General features: G+C 37.4%; 1 protein-coding gene across 9 annotated transcripts in view; it reads left to right on the plus strand.

Annotated features, from left to right (window-relative positions):
* The window catches only part of Adck1 (aarF domain containing kinase 1), a 433,204-nt gene that overhangs the window by 15,517 nt on the left and 400,927 nt on the right, over window positions 1-16,760 (plus strand). For 7 of the 9 annotated variants that reach the window (XR_016548573.1, XR_016548574.1, XM_090395705.1 and 4 more), the window contains exon 2: window positions 4,845-4,985. Coding sequence is in view for 7 of the 9 variants with exons in the window: in XM_090395704.1 (XP_090251830.1) it covers window positions 4,845-4,985 (141 nt within the window). In the remaining 2 variants the exon portion in view is untranslated. Of the gene's footprint in view, window positions 1-4,492; window positions 4,532-4,844; window positions 4,986-16,760 lie in introns of all 9 variants that reach the window. The other 2 variants (XM_090395708.1, XM_090395706.1) reach the window with 1 other exon arrangement.

Raw genomic sequence — 16,760 nt, forward strand, 5'->3', positions numbered from 1 at the left:
AGGATGTGCCTCATACCAGTAACTCCCTGATCTTTAAGTTCTGAACATATCTCATGATCAGGAACATATTTGTCAACAACAAGTAGACCTATATGCCCAAATGCATGTAGTTTGATTCTTTTATCCATAGTTCATCATACAGCATGTTTTCAGTGGTATAGTATCCATAAAAAGTGGACAAGACACCAATTGGCTAATGTACTCTTTACAGGCGAGAGTTTTACTCTTTCCTCCGATTCTAAACTATATTTAATCTCGCATGAAAGTGGTACTGCTTACCATCATGAGAATGTTCTTGAAAGGGATAAATACAGTTGTGCTGGTGGTCATGGTGTGGGGAGGCATTATGCTTAATGGAAGCACCAAGCTACAAGTTCTGGAAAACGGGACTATAACTAGTGAACGATATTGCAACAAAGTTCTTCAATGTCATGTTCGATTATTCTGTGGTGCTGTAGGTGAATTATTAATTTTCATGGATGACAATATCACGCCACATTGTACATGAGCAGTGGAGATACTTCTCAAGACTGAGGATATTAATTGAATTTCTTGGCCAGCATGCTCCCCAGATCTCAACCCCATAGAACACATTTGAGATGCAATAGGAAAATGCATTGCTGCTCGAAATTCCCCTCCAGATAACAAACAAGGCCTTAATATTGCTTTGAAGGAGAAGTGGACATGGACCAGTTTGCCTCATGAACTCCTGAATCACTTCGTGCTAAGCATGATATGACATTTTGAGAGTTGCATCACAGTTCGGGGTGTACATATTCCATACTGAAATGTCTCTACGTAGTTTTCTGTAAGCATTGTGCATTAATTCCTTAACTACGTTCTTGGGAAATTTCTAACTTTTGCCAAAAAATGTATTGCAATTTAATTTATACAAAATGTATAACACATTTTTTGTGTAATATTTAAGGAATTGACAGCGTACACTAGAAATGTAAATTAAAAACAAATTTAATAAATACTTTCCGATAATACTTTCTTAAGTAGATTCTTGTAGACAGGCTTATACATTGGTTATGCATTTCTAAATCACTTAGGGAATTGAACAACGTAGATCCGAATATAAATTAAATTATACTTTAATAAATATTTCTGATATTTCAGCAACGTCATGTTGCCATTTTCAAAAGGAACTTACAAAAAAAAAAAGGCATGTGCACGCAGGCACTACAACACAGTAACTGAGAATGAAGATATGAAGCTATCGTTCTCCTAGAAGTCCTGATGGTGCCCTCTAGCGGGCTAAGTGGGTGTTCTTGGCCGTTGGGCTGAAGGTCTGCTGATGTATGCCTCCCAAATTTGGGGCAGTCGCACACACCCAAATTTGTTGAGGTTTGGTGAGTTTCTTAGGGCTGAGGCTGATTCCATAAATAGTCTTTCGAATTTGTATTTGCTGCGGTGTATTACTGTAGCTTTCTTCCACTGTATTCTGTGGCGTGTATCCAGAGCATTGTCTGCAAGACCAGAATGACTGTACTTGTGAAACCGGATGTAGTCCTTGTATTCGCTGTCCTGCCTGTTTGGCCAAAGTACGACAGTTTACAACTGCAAGGGACCTGGTATACACCAGGTAGGTCTAGGGGAAGTGGTTGGTCTTTGGTGGAGTGGATAAGGGATGCCAATTTTCTGTAAGGCCTGTAACAGGAAGTGAGGTCATGTTTTTTTAAAATTTTGGTAATTTTTTCCGAGGTGCCTCGGATGTAGGGAATGGTGATGGATATAGAGTAATCTTTGTTGTGGAGGAGGGGGAGGGGGGGGCTGTGGTTTGTAGGTTTTAATATTTTTTGGATTTTTTGGGAGGGTAGCCATTGGCTGAGAAAGTGTTGAGGATGTGATTTAGTTCAGTGTTTAGGGCCATGTCGTTAGAACAGATTAGTTTAGCCCTGTTGTATAGTGTTTTTACCACTCCATATTGTTATGAGGGGGGGGGGGATTGTTGGTGAATGTATCTGCCTGTATGGGTGGGTTTTCTATAAACTGAGAAAACCAAGGTTCCATCAGGCTGGCAGGTGACTAGTGTGTCTAGGAAAGGGAGGCTGTTGTTTTCCTCTTTTTCCAGGGTGAACTTGATTCTGGTGTGTTGGTTGTTTAAGTGTGTAAGGAAGGAGAGGAGTGTTTCAGAGCCATGTGGCCACTTTCTTTAAATACTTTCTTAAGAAAACTCCATAAGCTCCTTAAGAAGGTTACTTCTTGGCCAGCGGAGATTACTAACAGACTAAAACCATATAACTCTAGACCTCCCCGTACATATGGGCTCCCAAAAATACACAAAGAAAATGTGCCATTACATCCCATAGTGGATGGCATTGATCCCCCACTTACAAACTAGCTAAGTATTTAGCCAAAGCGCTCTCACACTATACTGGCAATACACCATCACACATAAAAAACTCAGCTCACTTCAAAGCCAGTATAGAAAAACCTTACACTCCAACATAATGACATAATGGTCAGTTTTGATGTCTCCTCCTTATTCACAAATGTCCCCCCCTCAAAGAAACCTTAGAGCTAATCCAAGCTAAATTTCCTCCCGATATCTCAGCCCTATTTCAGTTCACAATGAACTCAGGCTATTTCGTTTGGCAGGAAAAATTCTACAAACAGATAGAGGGGACAGCCATGGGTTCACCACTTTCACCACCCTTGGCCAACTTCTTTATGGAGACTTTTGAAGAGAAAGCCTTAAACTCAGCCTCACAAAAACCTACCATATGGCTTCGCTACGTTGATGATGTGTTCGCTATTTGGCCACATGGCTTGGATACACTCCTCTCCTTCTTAACACACTTAAACAACCAACACCCTAGGATCAAGTTCACCCTTGAAAAAGAGAAAAACAATAGCCTCCTCTTCCTAGACACATTAGTCACTTGCCAACCTGATGGAACCTTGGTTTTCTCAGTTTATAGAAAACCCACCCATACAGGCAGATACATTCACCAACAATCCCCTCCACAACAATATGGAGTTATTAAGACACTATTCAACACGGCAAAACTTATCTGTTCAAATGATCAAGCCCTAACCACTGAACTAAATCATTTCCTTAACACTTTCTCAGCCAGTGGTTAACCCCCCCCCCAAAAAAAAAAAAATTCAGAAAATACTTAAACCAGTTATCCCCCCCCCCCCTTCACAAAAAAGATTACTCCAAATCCATCACCATCCCCCTAGATCCGAGGCACCTCGGAAAAAATCAACAAAATCCTAAAAAAACATGACTTAACCACCTGTTACAGACCATATTGAAAATTGGCATCCCTCATCTGATCCACTGAAGACCAACCACTTCCCCTAGATCTACCTGGTGTATACCAGGTCCCGTGCAGCTGTAAATTGGCCTACTTTGGCCAAACAGGCAGGACAGCAAATATCAGAATCTCAGAACACAAGAACTACATCTGATTTCACCTACAGCCACTCTGGGCTTGCAGACCATGCTCTGGATACCCGCCACAGAATAAGGTGGAAGAAAGCCACAGTAATACACTGCAGCAAGTTCAAATATGAAAGACTATATTCATGGAATCAGCCATGATATTCATGGAATCATGCCAAGATTCATGGAATCTTATGCACCCTTTGGGTGCATGAGACTGCCCCAAATTTGGGAAACATATATCAGAACTTCAGCCCAAAGGCCAATAACTACCAATATAGCCCACCAGGTGGCACCATCAGGACTTTAGGAAAACGGTAACTTCCTTGCTTCGTTTCTCATTTGCTGTTATGTAGCACTTTCATGCACCTGTTCATTATTTTAAGTTCCCAAGAAGATGGCAACGTGACGTTGCCGAAATATCTGAAAGTATTTATTAAATTTGTTTTTAATTTATATTTCTAGTGTACGCTGTCAATTCCTTAATTATTAGTTATCATTATTATATTATTATTAGTATGTTGGCAATAAATTTGTCCACATTTAGCTGTAGTCATGAAAATCTTTTCATATGCAGGTAAAAATGTAGTTCATCCTTAGCTTTTGGACACCACTGTACTTTCCCTGTCCTTTCCCCCTTCTCCCATTTATGTTCACCACCCTCACACAAACATATTCCGTTTTGATTGCATTGTCCGCTTTCCTTTCTGTACTCTCCTATGGTTTGTCTCTCTTAAGGCATATCATCATCTATCAACAAAACAGTCCTGCTCATTCTTCACATGCTCTTATGATGTGGTGTGAGGAAATGACAAAAAATTCAAGTGGCCTTCAAGAGTTCTTGAAGGCCACTTTCCATTGGAAGAGGATCAAGAGTTCTTGATCTTTTCCAATAGAAAACTTTTGGCACAAATTTGAACATTAGATGTAATCCAGAGTAGTGCATCTATTCATGGTATCTTTTGGATTGGTGGTCACAATAAATAAATGATAATTATGGGATGGGAAACCACTCGCATATCTTAAGCATTTGGTAAAATGTATGAGTGGTTTCCTATATTTCTTACTTATCTATTGTACAATATGTTTTTTCAGTGGGGAGAATATTTCCAGAATGGTTGAAAGCATGATCAGGTAAGATGTTATATGCTATTATCTGTATACTATTCAGATATGTGTGTGTGAGACATTAGATTTCTCTAAAATATTATCCTGCCCCACCATTTATTTCATGATGGCATGTTGGACTAAACAAGGAAATGGTGTCCTTTGATTTGATACCAGCACACTTAGCTTTTTTTTTTCAATCAGATCTAAATTGATAATAAGACAGTTGTCATAAGCTCACTGATTTGGGAGTTTTTTTTAAAAAATGTCTAAATTCAGACCTTCTTGACTTACTACCTTTTAGCATGATGTACTAAAATATTCCCCATTATTCTTACAGATTATGCATTTCTCTAGAATTCTGAAGCTGGGTGTTCTTGGTAGCACTCTGATTGGTGGCACTGTGCTAATGAAGTTTCAAAAACATGAGTATGTTCTTCTCCCCACAGGTATTTTAAGGTTTGGACGAGCAGCAGTCACTGTAAGTAAATGTTTCTTAAATTGACTGCTAATTTGTTTTGCTTTGATAATTTGTGTTACATCCATCTATAATGTATAGGCTCATGTATTACAGTAAAGTGCAAGAGCACTGGCAGTATAAACTCCAAGACAGTGGTAGCATATTAGATATGACAGTATTTCAGTAGAGGCTAGTTTCTGGAAAATTTGTTTAAGAGTAGAATTCAGAATTGGGTGAATAGGAAAATTGCACTCTAAGTGGGAGCAACACAGCCTTAAAGATATATATTGTTTTATTAATTGAATAACTTTCTTTAATAAAATTATAGTTTAATTAGATAATGGAAATGGTTTTACTGGCTTTTGCAATTGTCTTTGACAATATACTGCTTGAAAATCTGTTATGTAAATTGGAATGGATATGAGGCGGTATAAATAAGAGGGTGGCTGACAATGTTTGGATATCAAAGAGTAGTTATGGTGGGGGTTGAATCAAGAAGACAAGTTCCACAAATCACCTGTCTTTTTCATATTTGGGTTGCTTTAGCTGTTTAATTTTTTCATTAATGATATAAGCAGTGCTGTAACTAACTTTTCATAGACTCTGCAAGATTTTTTTTTTGCCCCCCTTTTTTTTTCCAAAAAAAAGGGAGGCAAAAAAAAATTATGTTAGAAATAGATCAATTCCAATTATGTTAGAAATAGATCAGTTAATTTTTAACTTTAACCATAAGCATTACGGAATCAACCCCCTCGGTGGCAAAATTTCAAATTTTAAAATGAAAATAAATATAATACTGATTATTTTTTCAATACCCCATTTCAGGCCCCCCCCTTCATCCTGGGCCTTGTTCCTGTGCCCATTGCACGTGCCTAGAAATGGCACTGGATATATTATTATTATTATTATTATTATTATTATTATTATTATTACTTTTTTCTTTAGCTCAGTCAGTATGGACAAAGCCCTTTGGTCAGAAAGACCTGGGTTCGATTCATGTCAGTGATGTGAGGAACCTTTATCTGATCTCTTTCGATGAAACGTGAGTTAGCTGGTCTCATACAGAGGTAGAGGATTTTTTTCCCAGAAACTCAGGTTTTTTTGTCCCTCAGACCAGACAAACCAGCCTGTGAACACATGCAATTTACAGACAAGAATACTTAGAGGCATAGAGGTAACCACCTTATCCTCATATTATGGTTGGAAAGTCCAAGAATACTTGGAAGGCCATGGGAACTTAATTGCCTGTTTAAATCTCACTGATGGATGATTATTATTATGTGCAACTCCAAGGAGTCCTTAGACTTATTGAGGGAGGCCATAAACATCATGTCAAGAACTATTCAGAATTAGTGCAATATCTACCATACTTTGCTTTGAACTCATTCATAGTCATGGCACCTGCAACAGACTTTGCCAAACTATTCCATTCATTCACCACTCTCTAAGCAAAAAACATAGTTCTAACACCCTTGCTAGCTACACTCTTACTCAGTTTCCATGGATGGACCCTTGTTCTCCCACCACCACACCTGTTCTGAAAATTTCCTCTGAATTAATCTGGTAAAAATCCCTCAGTAATTTGAAATGTCTCAATCATATCAGCCCTTTTCTGCCTGTCAACCAGTTTCTGTAACCCACAAATCTTCAACCTGTTCTCATAAGGTTCATTCCATAGACCTATCATCTTGACAAATCACTTCTGGATTCTCTCCACCTCCTCCCCGTCACCAAGAAACCCTGGTGCCTAGATCTGTGCACAGTAGTCAAGACGTTATCAAGGCTCAATAAAGAGGAACAATAACCTGCTTGTCTCTGCTCGTCAAAGCGTTCTCCAGTTACCAAGCAATCTGATGAACTGATTTATCCACTTTTACTATGTGCTGCCAAACTTTAACTCCCTGTCCATTAACACTCCCAAGTTTCTGGCTTCATCAATTTCCTAGAGTACAGTTCCGCCAGTGTAGTATACTGCTGGTAATCTTTTCACCTCAAAATGCATAACCTTGCACTTTGTCTGACATTAAATTGGCATCCATTCTCCTTTGCACAGTCTGCCAATCTATCCAAGTCATCCTTCAAAATTTTGACATCATGTGTATTAACTGTTGCTCTACCAAACGTTGCATCATTGGCAAATAACTGAACAGTTCCTCTCAGATCCTTTCCTATATCGTTAATGAACAAATTAAATAGTAGCATTCCAAGAACAGAACCCTGTGACGTGCTGCTAGTCACAAACCTTCTTTTGGACTCTACTCCTGAATAAACTACTCTCTGATATCTCTCCATCAACCACCCCTCCTATCCATCTCACAAACCCTATATCCATCCCAATGTGCTGCAGTTTATTGATTAGAATTCTATGTGGTATCCTGTTAAAGGCGTTTGCAAATTCCAGCAGTATTACTGTGAACCCATTACCTTTATCCAACTCAGCTGTCACTGTATCATAAAATGTGAGCAAATTACTGAGGCATGATCTTTCCTTCACAAAACCATGCTGCTCTCCCCCATACAGTATCCCATTTCCATCTATCCATTCCTGTAGTTTGCACCTGACCAACATCTCCAATACTTTGACAATGACTCCTGATATGCTAATTGGTCGTTAATTTGCCGCATCTGTCTTGGAGCCTCCTTTATGCAGTGGAACCATTTCACCCTTATTCCACCCACTCCCTTGGGACTAACTCAGAGCTGAGATTTAGATTAAATAATATGGTTAAAGGCACTGACAATTCCCTTGCCACTTCACATAAAACTTGAGGTGGTATACCAATCCCACAGCTGTATTCACATTAAGGTTCTGTAATATGCTATTCACCTCCATTTCATTTACCTCAATTCCCCTATAAGCCATTGGCTCTCTCATTCCTGCAATATCACTACCTGGATGATATACTCTTGCAAAGTGTTCACTGATTCAGTTACCTCCCTACCATCGGCATTCCTTAAAATCATTCTGCTGTATACATTCTTTCTTTTACTTTCGCCACTCACCAACTTATATATCTCGATCATATTACCTTATCTTAGTGCTAAGTTCTGCAAAGTACATTTCCTTAATTTGTTCTGTATTCCTGAGGTAGTCACTTTCCTCTGCATGCACACTTTCTTTCTCTCTCACTCTCACTCTCTAATATTTCCTTATCATCCACAACAAGCCTGGTTACCAGTCTTGTGCACAGAAATCTAGATATGGTCTGATCAGTGTCCTCTCTAAGCTGCACCAGTCAAATACATATTTCTGTTTTACTGGATCGTACATGCCTAGTAAATAGGTGACAAAATTTTTGCTTTTGAAATTTCTAATTTACAGTCAGTAATTTTTGAATGTACTATAAAAATGAAGTATATGATCAGTCATACTTGTCACTTATTTTATTTAGCAATTTCTTCATTGTTTTCACTCCAATATTACTCTAACCCATTACGTCTTAATACACTCTAATTAGTCACTTTTAGCCTGTGCCATGTGAGTGAACTGATGTTGATGTCAGCAAGTTGCATAAGCAGATGTTTAGAGTGTTTACTGTTGAGTATATAGTCATATGTACAGGTTGAAACTTATTATTAGGTTTAAGGTAATGAATACAGCACAGAGAAACGATTAAACACAAGTTTAATAGATCCTATATTTTATCTCTGTCACAGATACATCATCAAGGATATAATCTTAAAATTCTAAAAGCACACACAAAAACACTCAAAACAATAAGTGGAAAAAAAAGTTAGACTAAAAGTCTAAAGTCCTATGAGGGATGCCATCTATGGGTGCTGTCAGCAGTCTTAATTGATGGGCAGGAGGTGGACTAAAAATGGATTGATCATAATTATGGCAGCAGACGTATTTCTTGTGTTCTTTTAGGCAGATGTTAGTAGTTCTTTTAGTTTGGCCATAATAAGACAGTTTGCAAGAACAAGAAACCTTGTAAACACCTGGAATAGAAAGAGAAGATAGCATATCCATAGGAGAGCAGATGAAGGCAACCAGCTTCAGATGAGGTTTGAAATTACTGGAGAGATTATATTTCTTTAGAGTTCTGGCTATTTTTATCAAGTACCTCAGATATAGGGAATAGTAATAGCATTACTATAGTCTGTATGTTAAGAAGGATGTGAGGAGATAGAGACAACCAATTTGTTAATCTTTTTTTGCTTTGTATCATTGGGCAGGAAATTCAGGCAAATAAAGGAGAGTTCAGCTGACAAGGAAGCCTGCGTGGAACAGAGATTAGAGGCTCTGTTGACAAAAGTTTTGATAAGACCATATTGTTGAGAGGGGGAGAGGATGGTGGGTAAGTTTATGTATGCAACTACTTGCGTGAGTTGGCTTTCTATAAACTGAGAAGGAAAGGGTGCTATTGGAAAAATACATGATTAGAGTATGTAGAAGAGGAAGTCTATTATTATTTTCTTTTTCTATAGAGAACTGGATTCTGGCATGCTGGCTGTTGGATTAAATGAGGGAGTCTGTGTCTGAACCATGTGGCCTAATAGAGAACACATCATCACTATATCTTAGCCAGATAGGTATGAAAATATCAGGGGTGTGTTTTTCAAAATGTTTAGAAATTGGCTAGGGAGGGGAAAAGAGGAGAAAGCCCATGGCTGTCCCCTCTGTTTGTTTATATGTGGGATTCTTCCTAGAGAAGTAGCCAGCATGGATGGCAAAATTGAAAAGATTAATGATATCAGTGGAGAAAAGCATTTTAAAGTTTAAGTGTCAGCAAGGGGAAGATGTTGCCAACATCTGCCAATAACTAGAACTCAAAATTAGATGGTTTGAGTTTTTTAACTATTTCAGGAGCCCAAGGAAAGTTGTGGGTTGTGTTAATATTAGTAAATATAGAACTGATTTGAAATGAGTGGAAATTTTAATATATGATGAAGTATTACCAGTATAGTTAAAGATTTGGCTGTTTGGTTTTTAGTTCTAGTAAGTAACTTAAAGAAGGTGAGGGAGTCAGTAGCATCCACTATGGAATGGAGAGGGTTATTATTTTGATGAATTTTAGGTAATCCATGTAACTGGGGGGGGGAGCTAGACGGTTTGAGTTTTTTAACTATTTCAGGAGCCCAAGGGAAGTTATGTTAAACTTCCCAAGATTTGGGAAACTCTCTTTTACGACTAATAACCAACAGTACCCATATATAGAGGGTGCCCCTCTAGGCTTTTAGTCTAACCTTTTTTTCCCCTTATTGTTTTAAGTGTTTTTGTGTGTGCTTTTAGTTTTAAGATTGTATCCCTGATGATGTCTCTGTGATAGAAACGAAATATAGGCTCCATTAAATTTGTATTTAATTGTTTTCTTGTGCTGTATTCATTCTATTAAATCTAATAATGAATGTCTGCTGTCTAGACAGTATATTCACTTGAGCTCATGCAAACGGTGATGGTTTTCTGTAATTACACAGATTTAAGCAAATTAATTTAGCACTTGAAATTTCACATATCTCATTTCTCAAATCTTCACAGTAATTCAGGATGCAAGAGTATGTAGGAGATTTGAAATAGGGAGTGATCACCATTTAGTTTTAAGTAAGATGAAAATAAATTTCATATTGAAGGAAAATATTTACAAATGTTTTAAAAAATAATCAGTCTAGCAACTCTGAGACAAATTATATAATCAGATATACAAACATTACCCAAGAAAAAAAATGCAAACATCTGAAAACAAGAACCAAACATTAATGACTCAGTGGCAGATGAAGAAAACATAATTTGATTCAGAAGTGAGGCATGTTTGGAAAGTTGTTGTTTGCAAGTAATGAAACATAAGAATTCTGTATTGGACTCAGGAACTCAGAATCAGTTCTAGAAAAGAAGAAAGCTTATTATGGCATTGGCGTAGATGATGAAGGTAGTTGCGGTTGGTGGAGTGGTGGAGACAGAGAGTTGTAGATACCCTCCCTTGATGAGTCATTGGACTCCTTGGAGCTGTTACGTAATAATAATAATAATAATATTGAAAGTTCCTAGCAAGTAAGTCAGCATGTGTTATGAGAGAATATGAAAAAAAATGTGAGAAAGCAAAGCAGTGTGTTAAGTAGAAGACATGGGAAGAATTTAGTAAGCATTTTATCAGATTAATCCAGAGGGGATTATAAAAGAGTAGAAGGTGAGAGGGGAAGAACCAGAGGCTATCTCTGGAAGTTATGTAAAATTATGGTGAAGGTGGGTGGTATAAGGAGTAGATTTTTTACATGGAGAATTGTCAGTGAATGGAATGCACGAGTCTTTGACTCCATGAGGTCTTGTTTAATAATAATTACCAGAATGTATTGTTAATGCAAGGAGTGTTAAGGATTTTAATGTTCTATATAATAAATATGTTGTCAGTTGAATGAACTTCCCACAATGAGTCTGCCGACTCCATGGAGGGTGTAATAATAATAATAATAATTCTTAGTAAGGGAATACCATAAGTAGACATATAATTACAAAATTAAAAAAAAAATCTTTTTACTCGACTCAGGGGCTACCCTGAGTCGAGTCTTCAAAAGGAGGGGCTTTGTCCCCCTGCCTCCTACGGCATTTTGCCATACAAAATAACCAGAACGTAATACATGTGCAAAGAGCACCGTGATATCTGGAGGGAATTTGTTCTGTAGGAGAAGGATTGTGTCATTGATTGGGACATTCGTAAAGAGGGCAGAGACATCAAAACTGACTAATAAATCATCTTTTCTAATGTAATGTCTTTGATGATGTTTATGAAGTGTTGTGTGTTTTTGATATAGGAGGGGGAATGATCAGCTCCGGCCCGAGCAGATATTTGAGTGTGGGCAAGATTTTTTTTTTTCCGCCCTTCGGTCGAAATTGTATATGTATATATATATATATATGTATGTATGTATATATGTATATGTGTGTATATATATATATATATATATATATATATATAGTGAATAAATAAAAAAAATATTTTTGTTTATTATATAATGAGTACATAATTTTAACACAATTTATAAATATTACATAAATTACATCAAATATGACAAAACAAATATGAAAAAATCTAAATTAAGAATTAGCAGTCTTAATTAATTAAAAAAAAAGAAACTTTTCTAGCCTTAATTTCGGCAAAAGACTTTACTATTTCTTCTAGATCTAATGTCTCGGCTATATCACTTTCAACAGATAAAGTGGCTAAGCTATCTAATCTCTCTTGGGACATTGTGGACCTCAAATAATTTTTAATAAGTCTTAATTTAGAAAAACTGCACTCTGCACATGCAACTGTAGTTTGGATTGTTAAAAGAATTCGTAGTGATGTGTACACATTAGGAAAAAGACTTATGCAGTTATTTGCACAAATATAATTTAATACCTCTTTTCGCTCGGAGGATATCAATAATTATTTGATATCCTCCGAGCGAATATCTTTAATTCATCTAATAAATCTATTGCTGAAATATCTTTTTGATCACCGTCAGACAGAACAGTTTCTAAGTCGAAACAAGCTTTTTTTACTCTATCATGATCAAATTTTAAGTTATTAATGTTAAAGAGACACCCAGAAATTGATTCATATTTATTTAGCTGTGTTCAAATCTCTCAGTAATTGATGTTATTGCTGAATCAAGAATTACATTAAAAAAATTAATTTGAAACTGTCGCTAAAAATTTAGTAATTGATTTGTCAGGACATTCATAATCAAATTGAGTTTTTACATGTCGAGTTCATGTGCTGTAGTTAGTTAGGAAATCAGCATTCAATCCAATATTTAGAACAAAGGCTTGGTGCTTAACTTAAAAAAAATTATTTTCACTTCTGTATGACTTCAAGAATTTTTTCGTGACATCTAAGGATTTCAAGACTTCCATAATATTGCAAGAGATATTTTGCAATTGTTTGCTAGATGCATTGGCTTCACTTAGAATGTCATAACAAACAAATGTGCCAAATATAAACTTGAAAGAATTAATTTTTTTTGCTAATGAACTAGCTTCCAATTTTGTTTTAATGCCTTATTGCCCAATTAAGCTGTCATCTTCTGTGATGAAAATTAAAGCTTCATGTATTTCTTTTACTTGATTTCCTATTGCTTTTATAGCTTCAACGCAACTTTCCCATTTCTTCGTGCATAAAGGTTTTAAAGTAAACTTTTGGAGGTGGTTTAGAAGAACTTCCCATCGATGACTTGATGAAGAAAAGAAATTATAGATTGACTGAATAATGTCAAAAAATAAAACCGTATCTACATTACAGCTTTTGCTGAATCGCTCAATGCCAAGTTCAAGGAATGCGTACAATACGGAACAAAAAATGCTCTAGGATTTTTGTTCCTCAAAAGTGCTTGTACCCCTGCATCCTTCCCCTTCATATTTGACCCGTTGTCATATCCCTGACCACGGATATTTTGAATATATGTGTTTTTTTCTTCTAATAATTTTAAAATTACTTCAGTCATACCACTTCCTGTTGTATTATTAATTTTAATAAAATCTAGAAATCTTTCCTCTATTTGTATAATATCTTGGGTTTCTTCATTTTTTTTCTTTTATAGAAACATATCTTACAATTAATGATATTTGCTCCTGCCGCGAAACATCAGTGGTGCAATCAACAATTATTGAAAAATACTTAGCATTCATTATTTTAGATAGTTTTTTTTAAAATTTCATTACTCAATATATTAATGATTTCGCTTTGTATACATTTCCCTAAATAATGAACGTGAATTTCATTGTTTTTTATGCATTCTACATGTTTCTGTAATATGCTGTCAAATTAATATTCAGTCTTCTTATGTTGATAGTACCGATCTTTAACTCTGATGTTGAGTTGGGGTGTGCTTTCGGATCAGTGACATGATAATACTAATGGTTTTTTGTGTTTCTGCAGTATAATTGCTGTTGTGGAGGGCTTATTGTTTACTGCAGGGAGCGAGGAGAATTCATGCATAATATTACTATTATTATTATTATTACTATTACTATTATTACGGGCAACTCCAGGGAGTCATTAGACTCATCGAGGGAAGCCCCAAATCATATTCATCACAACTATTTGACATTCATACAGTATCTATCATACCTCGCCTTAAACTCATTCACTGTCACAGCATCCACCACAGACTCAGGGAGCGCATTCCACTCATTCACTACTCTAAAAGTAAAGAACCCAGCTCTAACACCTTTACTAACCACACTTTTGCCCAGTTTCCATGGATGTCCCCTAGTCCTCCCACAACCAGCCCTGTTCTCAAAAATATCTTCTGAATTAATTTTATAGAAACCCTTCAGTAATTTGAATGTCTCAATCATATCTCCCCTTCTCCGCCTATCAACCAATTTTTGCAACCCACAAATCCTCAACCTGTTCTCATACGGTTCATTCCACAGACCTGCTATCATCTTGGTCACTCGCCTCTGGATCCTCTCCACCTCCTCCCCATCAAGAAGAAACCTAGGTGACCAAATCTGAGCACAGTAGTCTAGATGGGGTCTTATCAAGGCTCGATACAGAGGAACAATAACCTGCTTGTCTCTGCTTGTCAACGTATTCTTCAGCAACCAAGTGATTTGATGAGCTGTTTTGGTCACTTTTGCAATGTGTCCCCTAAATTTCAATTCCTTATCTACCAACACTCCTAAATCTCGTGCCTCATCAATTTCCTGGAGCACGGTTCCACCAATGCAGTAAACTGCCGCCAATCTTTTCACCCCAAAATGCATAACCTTACATTTTGCCACATTAAACTGACATCCATTCTCCTTAGCCCAGACCTCCAATCTATTAAAATCATCCTGCAAAATTTTGACGTCATCTGCATTCACTATTGCCCTACCCAACTTCGCATCATCCGCAAACAAATGAACTGTTCCTCTCAGATCATTTCCTATATCATTTATGAACAAATTAAACAGCAGTGGTCCAAGAACAGATCCTTGTGGCACACCACTAGTCACAGGCCGTCTTGTGGACTCTACCCCCGAGTAAACCACTCTCTGATATCTCTCCGTCAACCACCCTCCTATCCATCTCACCAACCCTATGTCCATTCCCATATGCTGCAATTTACTGATTAGAATTCCATGTGGAATCCTGTCAAAGGCCTTGGCAAGGTCCAGTAGAATCACCGTAAACCCATTACCCTTATCCAGTTCAGCCGTCACTGTGTTATAATACGTGAGCAAGTTACTGAGGCATGACCTACCCTTCACAAAACCATGCTGTCCCCGATACAGTATCCCATTTTCTTCTATCCAATCTTGTATTTTCCTCTTGACTATTTTCTCTAGGACCTTGACAATGATTCCTGATATGCTAATCGGTCGGTAATTTACAACAGCAGTCTTGGAACCACCTTTATGCAGTGGAACTATTTTCCCCTCTTTCCACCCGCTCGGGACTAACCCAGACCCGAGACTCAAATTAAACAAAATGGTCAAGGGTACTGACAATTCTTTAGCTGCTTCTCATACAACACGAGCTGGTATACCATCCAATCCCACAGATGTATTGACATTGAGGTTATGCAATAGACTACTCACCTCCACTTCATTAACCACAATTCCCGTATAATCTACTGGTTTATTCGTTTCTGCAATGTCACCACCTGGATGATATACTTTTGCAAAGTGCTCACTCAGTAACTCAACTATCTCAACTGATTCAGTTACCTTCCTACCATCGGCATTCTTTAAAATCAATCTGCCATGTACATTTTTCCTTTTACTTGCAACATATCTAAAAAACTGTTTAGGATTCTCTTTAGCCTGCATGGCCAATGTTCTTTCGTAATCCTTTTTTGCTTTTGGCCTTCTGGCCTGCGCTTTATACCGTTCATGTGCCTGCCGGTCACCCTTCTCCTTAAATTCCCTCCATAGTTGTTTCTTTTTTTGCAACTCAAGCTTAATGGTGTTATTCATCCATTTAACCCCTACTTGATTTATTATTCGGACTCTAGGTATACAGTCAGCCATTGCTTCATGCAAGCACTTCTTAACTACCTCCCATGCACTATCAACTTTTAGTCCTTGCAGTTGTACATGCCATGGCACTGAACCAATCAAACTCCTAAGCTTGTCATACTTTCCGAACCGATAATTCCACATGTACCCTGTCTTAATTGAAAATTATGCACCTTTAGCCACCTCCCAAGTTAAGACCCTATGATCACTCTCACCGATTGGTGGCAATGTGGTCATATTTGTTACAGCCAAATCCTCAGATGTAATTACTAGGTCAAGCACTCGCTGACCCCTAGTATTTTCCATTACATGCTGTCGCAGATAGTTATCCCTTAATAACCGCATAAAATCCAGTTCCTTCCTCCCGTGTGTCCTCTCCTCACTCCAGTCAATGCGACCATAGTTGAAATCTCCCATAATAATCACCCTCCTTCCACCCATTTCTTCTATTTGCTTGTACATACTGTCACCACCATCTTTTCCATCACCTGGTCTATAGCAGCACCCAATTGTATATTTAGTTCTCCTAGCCACAATCTCACACCAAATGGCCTCAAATGTGCTCTTTTCTCTATCCTGCAATTCAACTTCTATTCTCCTTGGCTGGAGCTCATCAGCTTTCATCAACAATACTCCTCCCACCATTTTATTCTCTCTGTCATTCCTGAACACACTATACCCATCACATTCAATCCCACTAGTTATATCATCTACAGTCAGCCATGTTTCACTAATACCTATAACCTGTGGTCTGGAAGTGCCAACCATGGCCAAAAACTCTTCCTTCTTGTTCCTAATACTCCTAGTATTAGTGTACATGAATTTAAGACCCCCATTAGCCCTAACCCTACCTTGATGCCTTATAT

Source organism: Typopeltis vanoorti, chromosome 7, assembly GCF_054136105.1.
Source record: "Typopeltis vanoorti isolate ZY-2024b chromosome 7, IOZ_Tvanoo_1.0, whole genome shotgun sequence".
Taxonomy (NCBI): Eukaryota; Metazoa; Arthropoda; class Arachnida; order Uropygi; family Thelyphonidae; genus Typopeltis; species Typopeltis vanoorti.